At 42.5% G+C, this 12,988-nt stretch overlaps 1 protein-coding gene across 7 annotated transcripts in view; it reads right to left on the bottom strand.

The window, feature by feature from the left end:
- NMRK1 (nicotinamide riboside kinase 1) overlaps positions 1–12,988 on the bottom strand; it is a 48,745-nt gene that overhangs the window by 17,714 nt on the left and 18,043 nt on the right. For 5 of the 7 annotated variants that reach the window (XR_011362136.1, XM_069961832.1, XM_069961828.1 and 2 more), the window contains exons 2-7: positions 9,254–9,381; positions 7,418–7,466; positions 6,231–6,321; positions 4,269–4,317; positions 1,866–2,019; positions 610–681 (exon numbers count right to left, since the gene is read on the bottom strand). Coding sequence is in view for 6 of the 7 variants with exons in the window: in XM_069961832.1 (XP_069817933.1) it covers positions 610–681; positions 1,866–2,019; positions 4,269–4,317; positions 6,231–6,321; positions 7,418–7,466; positions 9,254–9,275 (437 nt within the window). In the remaining variant the exon portion in view is untranslated. Of the gene's footprint in view, positions 1–609; positions 682–1,865; positions 2,020–4,268; positions 4,318–6,230; positions 6,322–7,417; positions 7,467–9,253; positions 9,382–9,563; positions 9,696–12,988 lie in introns of those variants that run through there. The other 2 variants (XM_069961829.1, XM_069961833.1) reach the window with 2 other exon arrangements.

Genomic DNA, 12,988 nt, shown 5'->3' with positions numbered 1-12,988 from the left:
TGGAAGCTCCATAGACTGCAACGTAATACACTTACAATATAGCCTATGATGCCTTTAACAGTTCCGTACACCGCTTGCTTTACAAGTGGAATGTGTAACTGCTGGAGTTTGTAGACGGTGTCCTGCCACAGAATGGTAAATACCTTTTAAGAGTTTTAGTTTGTAGTAGATACGTGTAGTGGGGAGATTTTTATTTTGTTATTTGATAACTGCTTGGATATTATTCAACAATATGCTAATATATATAATTTATCCGAAGGGGGGGGCAGTCTTTCCAGACCATAGCAACACTCTTGGTTATTACAACTCTATAAAATGACGAGTGCCCTCCATTACAGAAATGGCCACACATCTCAGGATGGAAAGTAGATAAAGATTTTCGGGAAGAGCTTATGTCTATAGCAATCTTTGGTATGTAATAGCTACAATAACAGGATGAAGTGGTTTCATGTCAACAAGTCCTCAGGTCAGGAGATTAGAGAGAACATTTCCTTCTAGAGATCAGCCCTCCATGATTATTTTCAAATAAGCTGTAATTGGTCATAACACATTTCATATTCTAACAGAACACTGTATGTCAAAGTATATATGATCATTGTCTCCACATACCTTCTCCTCTTCTTACATTCCTCATATGGAACAGTTAGAAAATACCTTTGGTCAAAAACATTATCCAGATGCCTAAAAAAAATATATATATTATATATATATGTTTATATCGAAATAAATAATCCACTGTTGAAATTTGCCATTGACTTTAGTGGAGTGCATTACTAGGCTCCATTATTATTATGTTTATTATTGTTATTATTAAAATTTTATGGCAAATCATGCCCATTATTGTCAGAAAACAGGGAATTACACATTGTACGTGTTCTAATGGTCCCTAAGAAGTGACTATCGTTCAAATTTTTGCGATAACGATCGCATTTGAGCAATAATCGGCTTGTGTAAACACAGCGTACGATCAAGCGACAAGCGATAAATTGTTCATCGTGATCTTTCAACATGTTCTAAAATTATCGTTCGTCGTTCACTGAAAATTAGCAGATCGCTTAGTCTAAACAGTCTTCAACGATTCACCCTATGTGTGAGAAGGGGTAGTGCACCCAAAAAATTTTTCTTTCAAATCAACTGCTGCCATGAAGTGCCAGAGATTTGTAATTTACTTCTATTAAAAAATCTCAAGCCTTCCAGTACTTATCAGCTGCTGTATGCCCAGCAGGAAGTGGCATTATTTCCAGTCTGGAGAGCAGGAGAGGTTTTCTATGGGGATTTGCTCCTTCTCTGGACAGTTCCTGACATGGACAGAGGAGGCAACAGAGAGCACTGTGTCAGATAGGAAAGAAAACACCACTTCCTGCTGGACACACAGCAGCTGATAAGTACTAGAAGGTTTGAGATTCTTTAATAGAAGTAAATTACAAATCTCTGGCACTTCATGGCAGCAGTTGATTTGAAAGAAAAAATTTTTGGGTGCACTACCCCTTTAAGCGATCTTAAAACAATCGTAATAATGATTTTTTCAAACGATTTATCGTTCCGTCTAAACAATGATCATTATAAAAAACACATTGTTACTTCAAAATCGTTAAACGTTTAATTGGGCGAATTATCACTTTGTGTATAGGGACCATAACAGCTAGTGTCAAATTGAAAATGCAGTCCAATCTGCAGGCATCATGTTACACATTAGGAAGAGCTGAGCAGTTCCAGGATAACCTTGATGAGAACCACCCACATTTTTCTTTACATATATGTTCCTAATATTGACCATGCGATTTTCTCATTATACATTCTTTTAAAATACAACATTATTGAAGAGCAGAGGTATTTAGTAAAAGTAGTCAGTAAAACTTACATACTTGTAGTGATATAGAAGAAAGCCTTCAATTATCAAAAAATGTACCGACTTTTCACATTTTTCTTGCAATGTTTTGGGGTTTTCCATTCCTTTATGTTGTGTGATCCATGAAAGAACATCTGACATCATTACTTCCATTTCTAAGGCCTCCAGCACTGTAAAGATTAACATACACTACATTACTATATGGGCATTGCACAATACTATAGTAGCATTACATATTATATACAGTATATGTAATATATACAGACTTTTTAGAGTACAGGTAACTAGGGTCACAAACAAAAAGTAATACCAGTATGCACTGTCCATAGTTCCTAATTGCCATCATTGTTAATGTGCAAAGTGTGAGTAAAAATGCTCACATTCCCCAGTTTGTGTTAATACTATGTGGGAGATTTATCAAACATGGTGTAAAGTGAAACTGGCCCAGTTGCCCCTAGCAACCAATCAGATTCCACCTTTCATTCCTCACAGACTTTTTTGGAAATGAAATGTGGAATCTGATTGGTTACTAGGGGCAACTGAGACAGTTTCACTTTACACCATGTATGATAAATCTCCCCCTATATGAATACTCGTAAACTCATGAACATCTTTTAATGAATTCTCATGGGGCAGATCTTTTGCAAAAAATTCCTGCAACTGAATATTATTTTTGTAGTTGTTATGGCAGCAAGCTCATAGACTTTTCAGATGAATGGAAGAGTTACAGAAATAGTTGCAAAGAATCTGTTACTATATATAGTATATACCCTTAGGCTACATTCACAAGTGCGTTGTTTATAGGACCAATGTTATTCAATGGTCCCATTAGAACGACTGTCTGTGTGTACAGGGCAAAAATCCATCCCGCAAAAAAACAGGACCTGCTGTAGCGCAGATCGCAATTTGCAGCACGGATCGCTATGCTTACAAAGTGGCAATGTAGTGCTCCGTGAAGCATGGAGCACTACAGATGCACATTCATAGTGTGGTCTGCTACCCAAAGTGATAGGACAAGGTCCCCTGTGAACAAGATATATAGCCACTTAGTCCTGGTATACAGCAGCTAGTCATCAGTAGGTCTTCCCCCCCCCTTCTCTTTCAACTTTCTATCCTTTCTCTTCTTTAAGAGCTTCTCTTGTCAATATAACAATGAAATAAATGGGGCTGCAGGAACTCTGTTGGATTATTTTGGAATGTATTTGCATGCTCCCTATAGTATAAAAACTTCAATACTTACACTCATTGTAGCTGCCAATGCAACACACAGCTTAGAAATGCTAGAATGCTTGAATGCTCTATTAGGCTATGTTCACATTTTGTAAGACAACAACCGTTCTGTGAGCCGTCCGGTGTCTGAGAATATCACCCCTGCAGTACCGGCCAGATAATCTTTAGCGCTGCATCAGAATTCCCCACTGCTCACAATGAAGCGTGCAGTCGGAGCCACCTGCTCCATTATGAGCACTGACATGGTTTTCTGTGGCCGCTATTCATTGAATAGCTGCTGCAGAAAATTGAAACTGTCAGTTTCTTGCGGCGCCGCTAGGGATCCCAGCCAGAGTGTATACCATGTGTATACACTCCGGCTGGGATTCAATTGAAGGCAGCACTACGCAGGCTACGTAGTTATCACGGCCATTGTTGCAAATCGGCAACCACGGCCGTGATTATTACGTAGCTTACGTTGTGTGAACATAGCCATATTCTGCAATGTGGCGTCTTTTTTCAGCCTCAGGGTATAAACCCACACACCGTATACGCAGCAAATACGCAGCAGATGTGATGGTGAAGATTTGATGCTGTATTCAGTTAATTAGATCTAATCTGCTGCGTATTTGCTGCGTATCGCAGCAGTAAATACGCTGCGTATACGGTGTGTGGGTTTGTACCCTTACAAGCATTATTACAATGAGGTCTTGGACATAACAATGTGTCTATATCACAGAATGTATGTCAGATTACTGCCTACAACTTTCTGCAGTAGAACTTGGAGGGGCTCACCGTTCCTCTGACATACAGAATGGCCCCTCTTATTTCCTTGGGTGTTCATATTATTTGTGCACTTCACTACTTCCTTGAGCTATGTTTGTCATTTTTTATGTTTGAAATTTACTATAGGTCATAGTCTGCACATCTGCAATGTCTTACTCCATATTCTAACAATGTTCATATACTTTGCATGTTACTGCAACATCTGAAATCAAATAAAAACTAGATTATACATAATTATGCCAATTTGTGCCATAAATTATATACAGTAAAAACTCTCCATGAAATCTACTTTAGCTCATAGCTGGCATTTAATGCAACTTCTGGCACACAGACAGACACATATACAACAAATTTAATAAGAGACATACATTTGAGGAGTTTCCTTTAGGATCCGAGCCCCTCTAACAATAACGCGAGTGCTTACCATCATACTGCTTAAATCCTCTTTCATCTGTGGCAACCTCTGCCTCCGGCTATATTCAAATACACAGATATAACAGTTAGATTTATTGGATTATTATGTGTTCCTTTAGGCTGGAATCACACATGGCAGTTTTTGTGCTAAAACTAGAAGTGGATCCAACAGAAAAGAGAAGTACAAGTCCCCACTTTATACTTTCCATCCCATTTTCCACTTTCCACAAAAACGGCAAAAAAAATAAAATGACCATGTGTGAGTCCACCCTAAAACAATAGATCTCAGTAAAAAACAAAATCACCAATGATAAGATAACATTTGAAGAGAAGTAAAGGTATCGGGGGGATTTATCATTGTTTTATGTACTGTATGTCTGTCGCAATCACTTAATTGCACAACAATTTGCGCCTTTTTCCAAGTCTACACTGCCCATGTCTGTCGTTAGTAAAGTTCTTTTTCTGCCATTTTACAACTATGACTTTTTTTTTTAATAAAAACAAGGCTATGGTGAGAATTTATCAAAGGAGTTCCATATGTGTTTGTATATATTATGCCTTTGACCAGCGTCTTTTCTGTGAACCGAATTGATTAAAATGGCACATGGACCATTTTAGGTTTGGTGCAACCGCAGAGACACGTGTTTGACACAACGGACACGCCTTGACGTTATTATGTAAGTGTAGCCCGGACTGGAGTGACTTTGTATTTTTTTTTTTTTTTTTGTAAGTAGCAGTTTTTAAATGTGCTGTGACCAGCAAAAATAGAACTTTACTAGGAATAGACATGAGTAGTGTAAATTTGTGCAGACCTCCAGTACAGCACCCCCTTCATTGTTTACCAGGCACATCGCCATATTATTGGCAGTAGCTGTATCAGGTATTGAATTGAGTAATATTTTATATTTATGGATGTATGACAGACAATTCAATGATAGCATTTGTGGGTGTCTACACACCTTAATTCCATCAAAAGCTATAACTAATGGGCTTGGGGTGGGTTCTGTGCCCCTTCAGCTCACAGCTTGAAGGTTTTCATTTCTCCATGTTATTTTGTCACATACTCCACAGACTTCAGTATAGAAGCACACAGTTTTTTGCAAAGAACCTATTTACAGGTAGTAATTTCTAAGAACTAAGGGGGGGAAATTTATCAAAAATACATAAGGCATGCACCAGTAAAAAGGCACAGATTTTTGAGCACACCAATTGGTTGGCACAAAAATTTGCATCTTTTCACTAGTGCACACCTGACTCGCCTAATGGGATTGCAGGGGACGCTGCAGGACAGGTAGGAGGCATGGCTTCCTCCAGCACCTCTGGTATGTAGCCTGGGGACAGGGATTCATGTAAGACTGGGAATACACCGGTCTTAATAAATTTTCCCTTGTACAGTGTATCTCGTGTGCAGCTTCGTAATAGCTTAATTATAGTTTAATTTATGGGATCTATATATCAAAAGGTTTAGTGGATGAAAGACAGTAGAGGCATATCACCAACAACCCAAAGAATGAAGCAGGAAAGTAAAGGTGAATCAGACAATTTTGGAGTTCCTACATAACACTGTGTTGGGAGTAGCAAAGTGTAAAGGGACAGCTTTTCAATAGGCTGTTGCTCCTTCTTACTAGGAAATGTGGGAGCCCTTGCAATTTATTATTATTATCACAATACACTTTTAAAGGGACTGTACCATCAGGCCTGGGCTGAAGCACTGGAGGCGGGCTGATCCACCCCCAATGGGAGGAACCCCCCGTTCCTCTATGATACAGCTCCATTGATTCTAATGGAGCAGTGTCATAGAGGGGCAGAGGTTTCCTCCCACTGGGGATGGATCAGCCCGCCTCCAGTGCTTCAGCCCATGCCTGATGGTACAGTGCCTTTAAAAATTCCCAAGCCCAAAACATTGAGGTAAACCATAACCCATGCTCAGTAAAGAAAGGCATGGTATCTTCACTGGTAATGTCATAGATACCTTGAAGTAGTTATCCTGGCTGATAAGACTGCAATTGGGAAGCATTTCCACAAGTTTGTTGGCAAGTGTTGTTTTTCCACCATTTGTCACACTGAAAAAATACATTTGCAAAATGTTAAACCACATATTTTAAGTTTTTTTTTTACTAGCGCTTTATAGAAATAATCACAAGCCAAAAAGACAGAAATGGCTGCACATCGCACCCATGGCTGACACGAAAGCTTGTTCAGCTACATTTAAAACCAACATCGGAAGTTAGTATATAATTTGGCCAAACCATATTGCCTCATGTACCACGTGCAGGTCTTCTGATACACATGAGTCCCTAACCAAACCTCATCACTGTGCCATTCCGTGGCCCCTCTTCTCTGCCTGCGCACGTTTTGCGGGGATTGTGGTCGCTGACCGACACAGTGATGAGGTTTGGTTAGGGACTCATGTGTATCAGAAGACCTGCACGTGGTACATGAGGCAATATGGTTTGGCCAAATTATATACTAACTTCTGATGTTGGTTTTAAATGTAGCTGAACAAGCTTTCGTGTCAGCCATGGGTGCGATGTGCAGCCATTTCTGTCTTTTTGGCTTGTGCATGCTTTATAGAAATAAGAATGGGTAGAATATTGGCATAACTTGCACTAAAAGCTGGATTCTTGTATTGTACTTGCGTCACATGTATTATGGGTTTTGGACACTTTTTTGTCTTGCTGGATAAAAGGATATGGCTTGTGTGTAACAGTAAAATACTGAATAATAAAAACACGTAAATTTTAACTGTTTAAATTTGTAGACTGATTACATTTTCTTTAACCACTTCCTGGCTGCCCCATGTAAATTATCAGCTAGGCAGGGGAAGGGGTGTACGGAACTGGTTGAGGAGCTGAGCCTGCTCCATAAACTGCAGGTGTCTGCTGTTATGTGCAGGAGACACCCACTGCTAATGACTGACATCAGTGATCCCGTTGATGTCAGTTATTTAACCATTTACATGCCACGACCAATAACCATTAAAATGTCCAAATGACAGGTGGCACTGATCGGCACCCCCGCAGTGTATTGATTGACCAGTGGCTCGGTGCAGTTAGGTGAGCCAATCTTATAAGCCTGGTTAAATATAGGGAAATAGCTATGTGTGGTCTAAACAACATGGGGAGATGATCTGCATTGTTATTATAGAGGAACACTTACCCACCAATTCCAACAATGAATGTTTTCATGCTTTCTTTTTCTTTTAGCTCTGTGTCAAAACAATATAGGAATCTATCATTTAATACATATTTTACATTTTAGACTTATAAACTGTAATTATATATTTAGTAAAGCCCATAAAACAGCAATGCAAACCCCTAACTTAAAGGGGTATTCAGTGTTAAAAGTTCCTACTGCTGGCACCCCCTTAGAACAGGGCCCATACTCCTTTGTTTTGAATAGAGCGCCAACCTGCGCATACTCACTCTGTTTATTGTCTGTGGATAGAAGGAAGTCAAGTGATGTACTCAGCCTCCTATGGCAGCTCCCTAGACAAGGAAAGAAGGGACAGTACACATGTTCCATTTGAAACAAAGGAGTCCGGACCCCTTTCTCAAAATTGCATTTATCTAATAATTATCCCTAATACTCATTGGAGGGAGGTTAAAACAGATAATGAAGCTTCAAAATACATGTCTAGTTGAACTTTTTTTTAATCATGCTTGGTCATCAGATTGAGGACTCTTTTTACATAAATCCCCTCAATTGTAAAAAAAATACACCTATAAGGGATGGGAATTGTGTTAGCAATTACCCACAGGTTCTGCAAAAATGCAATTATTAACATAAATAACTGTGCTGGTAATTCTCTTCTCTTTTTTTTTCAATATATGATCCCAATCTGGTTCTGCTCTGATGCAGTTACACATTAACATTTTCTATCCAAAGCATAAAAGGAAGAAACCCCCTTTTCAATCTACAAAACATTGGCATAGCTACCATAGAGGCAGAGCAGGCAGCTGCTATTAGGCCAGTCCAGGAGGGGGCCTCCAGGATGCACAGGGAAGATAAGAACCATCCTGTGTCCTTCTGCTTAACCCCTTATGTACTGCTGTGTGTAAGTGACTCAAACCTCACTTACAGACTGCAATGCGAAAAAAGTTAAAAAGCACAAGACAATGAGATGTCTGCTTCACTGCTCTGATAACCCCTGAACTCTGTTCTCCGTCGTGCTCGAGCAGTGAAGCAAAGATTTACTTGTCTTCTGCTTTTTAACCCTTTTTTTGTTGCAATATGTAAGTAAACACTGAATCACTTACACACATCAGTACATAAGGGGTAGTCTGCTCCTGCACCTATGTATTTAACCATAAAAGCGCCATTATATTTAAATACAGCTGACTGACAGAGCAAGCAGACAGTGGCTCTCTGCTCTGCCAGTCATTCTGCCAGTCTGGAGGCAGGATTTTGCCTTTGGCCTCAAGAGATTTATTATTTTTTGGCCACCTCACCGAGATATATATGCAGTGCTTTGTGTTGTGCACAGGGGAAGGGGGGACATACAGTTTATTGCTATGTGGCCCCAGGAATCCTAGCTACGCCCCTGCTAAAACCCTAAGTTCTTGTAAAGATAGAAAGTCCAGCATGCTGTCACCTCCATAGGTTGGAAACCACTGATGTAGATACATACCGAATATTCCAGATGTAAACTTTAAAACAGTAATTGAAATAGGAAAATAGCTGACAGTGTATAAGCTACAAGAATCTGACCCCCAAGAGAAAAACACAGCTTCTATTCCTTGTAATAGGATCTGGACAGAAAGGAGAAGAAGCTCACACTCTCTCCTTTATGACTAGTGCGCAGCATAGACAAAAAGCAATCCAATATAAACATAAAGATCTGGACAATGGCTACAGTATTGCAGTACGACATGTAACAGATACTTTGTATTTTGTGCAAATATATATTAGGTTTTATATTTATCTCTGAATGGAATATTAAATCGAGCCAGCATTCTGCAGAGAAGGACACAGTAAATGCACGCTACTGTTTACCTTGTGTGCGGTCATGAAGCATTGCCTGTCTTCTCTGTCAGCTGAGTAGAAGTGGGCAGGACACATGCACATGGCTTGCTGGAGCTACTGATCATGTGGTTTTATGTGAGCCGATGGGTGGAGATTTACTACAAGAAAGGAATACAAAAGAAAGCATTTCATAGTGATAGTTCTATACAGAAATAATAGGACATTCTGCCCTATAGGAGAAATATTATAACATTACATCAGACAAATGATCATATAACTATTCCGTAATATAATATTACAAGGATATGTAGCAGCAGCACTACTTATTGTGGGAGCTTACCAACAATAGCAACAAGCAGGGCTGAAAGTAATTCCGGGCTCCATGGCACCATAGTAGCTCTGTGATCAGCAGCGTTACCTTCCTTCCTGAACCTTATGTTCCTCATATGCTTGGTGATGCAGATGGAAGGAACAGTTGGCTAGGGCTCTAGTGTCAATAGTGAGAGAGTGGATGGTCTACATGTGGTGAAAGATAGACCTGCTGGAGGCCTATGAGAGTGGGAGGCCTAGGGACTGTTCACCTGGAGAGAGCTTGTTAAAGTGACTGTACCACCAGGCCCAGGTTGAAGCACTGGAGGCAGGCCGATCCACCCTTAGTGGGAAGAAACTCCAGCCCCTCCATGACGTGACTCCATTAGAATCAATGGAACCCTATCATAGAGGAGCTAGGGTTTCCTCCCACTAAGGGTGGGTCGGCCCGCCTCCAGTGCTTCTGCCTGGGCCTGGTGGTACAGTCACTTTAATTGTAGGGGAGGCAGTGGGATGATGACTAAGGGTATGTCCACACAATGGATCACCCACCGCAGATTCCGCAGCTCGCATCTCTGCTGGTTCCATAGGCTTCATTCTATGGTTTGGCAGATTCCGCCAAATTAGCCTGTTGCCACAGTTCATTCGTCGGCCGGACGGCGTAATCTGTGAAACCATAGAATAAAGCCTATGGGACCTGCGGAGATGCGAGTGGGGGCAAGCTGCGGAATCTGCAGCGGGTGATCCGCCAGAATTTTGTAGTGTGGACATACCCTAAGGGGGGCATTTATTAAGTCCGTCGTTTTTTACGCCGGACTTAAAAATGCCCCCGCAGCTCCGGCGCCACGGAGATTTATGTAGAGGCGGACTGCCGATGTAGAGGCGGAAAGTGCCGATTTGCGAATATTTTATTCGCAAATTGGCCATTTGCGTCTAAAAAAAATACGCAAATCGGCACTTTCCGCCGAAAATCATCCGTTCGCAGGATGATACATGTGGCCCTTAGGGTACAAACACACTGTGCATATCCCCAGTGGCGGTCTTTGGCACCAAGCACCCCAAGCGATCGCTTGGGGCCCCCAACATTCAGGGGGGCCCCCACGACCTGCTCTTGTGCTCAAGACCGCTGGACAGGGCCGCTGCCCCGCTCGCTGCTGCCATCTGAACTGTAACTATGAGCACTCGTAATGAGCGCTCATAGTTACATGCAGAAGCACTGACAGGGCGGGAGACATTGGCTCCCTTCCTGTCAGTCACTCTTGTGGCCGCAGGAAGGGTTTTCCCTGCGGTCACAAATGGCAGCTTTGTCCTTGTGGTGCCGGCGCTCCAGTGACATCACTGGAGCAGCGGCGCCAGGACAAGGGGAGTGCGGCCTCTTGTGATCGTGAAGAGATTGTGAGTGAAGAGAAGAGGAGACGCCCGGACCCAGGCTATATAACAGGGGGAACACACAGGGGGGCTATAGACTACTGGGGCTTCACAGAGGGGTCTACATACTACTGGGAGCAGCACACAGGGGGTCTATATACTACTTGGGGCTATATACTACTTGGGGTAGCAGAATGGGGTCTATATACAACTTTGAGAGCACACAGGAGGTCTATATCCAAGTGGGGAGCACACAGGGGGGGCTATATACTACTGGGGGAGCACACAGGGGTCTATATACTACTGGTGGGGCACACAGGGGGTCTATATATTACTGGGGGAACATACAGGGGGTCTATATACTACTTGTGAGGCACACAGGTGGTCTATATATAACTGGGGGAGCACACAGGGGTCTGTATACTACTGGGGCAGCACACAAGGGGTCTATATAATACTGGTGGGGCACACAGGGGGTCTATATACTACTGGGGGAACCATACAGGGGGTTTATATACTACTGGAGGAGCACACAGGGGTCTATATCCAAGTGGGGGAGCACACAGGAGGTCTATATCCAAGTGGGGGAGCACACAGGGGGGCTAAATACCCCTGAGGGAGCACACAGGGGGGCCTATATACTAGTAGGGGAGCACACAGGGGGTATATACAACTGGGGGCAGCACAGAGGGGGTCTACATACAACTAGGGCAGCACACAGGAGGTCTATATACTTCTGGGGGAGCACACGGGGGGCTATATATAACTGGGGGAACACACAGGGGTCTATATACTACTGGGGGAAGCAAACAAGGGGTATATACTACTGGGGGCAGGACACAAGGGGTATATACTATTGGGGGCAGCACACAAGGAGTATATATTACTGGCAGTAGCGCACAAGTGGTATATACTACTGGGGGCAACACACTTCGCTTGGGGCCCCAGAAATGCCAAGACCGCCCCTGCATATCCCCAGTGGATTTTTTGCTGCGGATCCCTGCCCTGTACACTTATGGGCAGACAAACTCGCAGCGGGATGGATATGTCAGCAGCCCGTCCTGTTAACCCCCAGCCGCCGGAGCCTATACTCCGGCTTGCTTCGGGTCTCCAGCGTCCCAGCGTCTTCACGTCGTGCTCAGCCAATCAGTGCGTTGCGGCGGGGCAGCACACTGATTGGCCGAGTGGGACGTACCAGGAACCCCCGACGCAAGCCAGAGCGGGGAGCAGGTGAAGTATACGCACTGGCGGTTAACGGGGCGGGCTGCTGACATACTCACAGCAGGATGTCCAGGGTGTACAGGGCAGAGATCCGCAGTGGGTCTCACTGCAAATTGGCAGCAATAAATCGCCCAGTGTGTTTGTACCCTTAGAGTGCCTTTACACAGAGAGATTTATCTAATAGATTTTTTAAGCCAAGGCCAGGAATGGATTTGAAAAGAGGAGAAATCTCAGTCAGACCTGTTCTGTTTATAGTCTGTTCCAGGCTTTGGCTTCAAAAATCTGTCAGATAAATCTTTCTGTTTAAAGGCACCCTAAAAGAAGCAGTTGTGGACTCATAAGTAACATGAATAAATGCAGATTATGTATGACCAGTGTGGGAAGTAAAGGGAATTGTGAATGCTATAACAGCTCAAGGGAATATTTGGTTTTTTTCTTACTTCAACCCACGTCTAGGCAAGTCACATTGTGGTTTCAAGTTATATATTTTACTGTGTATGAGAAATAAGAGTCAGCAAAATCTGAAGCCTACAAAAGGAAGGATGTGATTTACTGTTTGCTGAACTCAATATATTCATCCTTACTCCTTTATTTGCTAAGGAGAGTCATGTGAACAGTCAGATGAGGTCAAAGGTTTCACAATGACCTGTGACCACCCATGTCTAACTTCCACAATGTCTAACTTCCACAATGTATAACACCAGGGCTGATATTAGAGAAAGAGGGCCTCACCCACTATCTTTCTACAATACATGATACAGGAGAGAGTCATACTCCGAGATAGCTACTATGTCTCCCGATCCCCTCATATACCTTCAGGCCTGACCAGGTGGGGTTACTTTTTTTCTAGTTAGCATCTATAGGCAA

This window comes from Dendropsophus ebraccatus, chromosome 3, assembly GCF_027789765.1.
Source record: "Dendropsophus ebraccatus isolate aDenEbr1 chromosome 3, aDenEbr1.pat, whole genome shotgun sequence".
Taxonomy (NCBI): Eukaryota; Metazoa; Chordata; class Amphibia; order Anura; family Hylidae; genus Dendropsophus; species Dendropsophus ebraccatus.
This window is presented reverse-complemented; position numbering and strand designations above follow the sequence as displayed.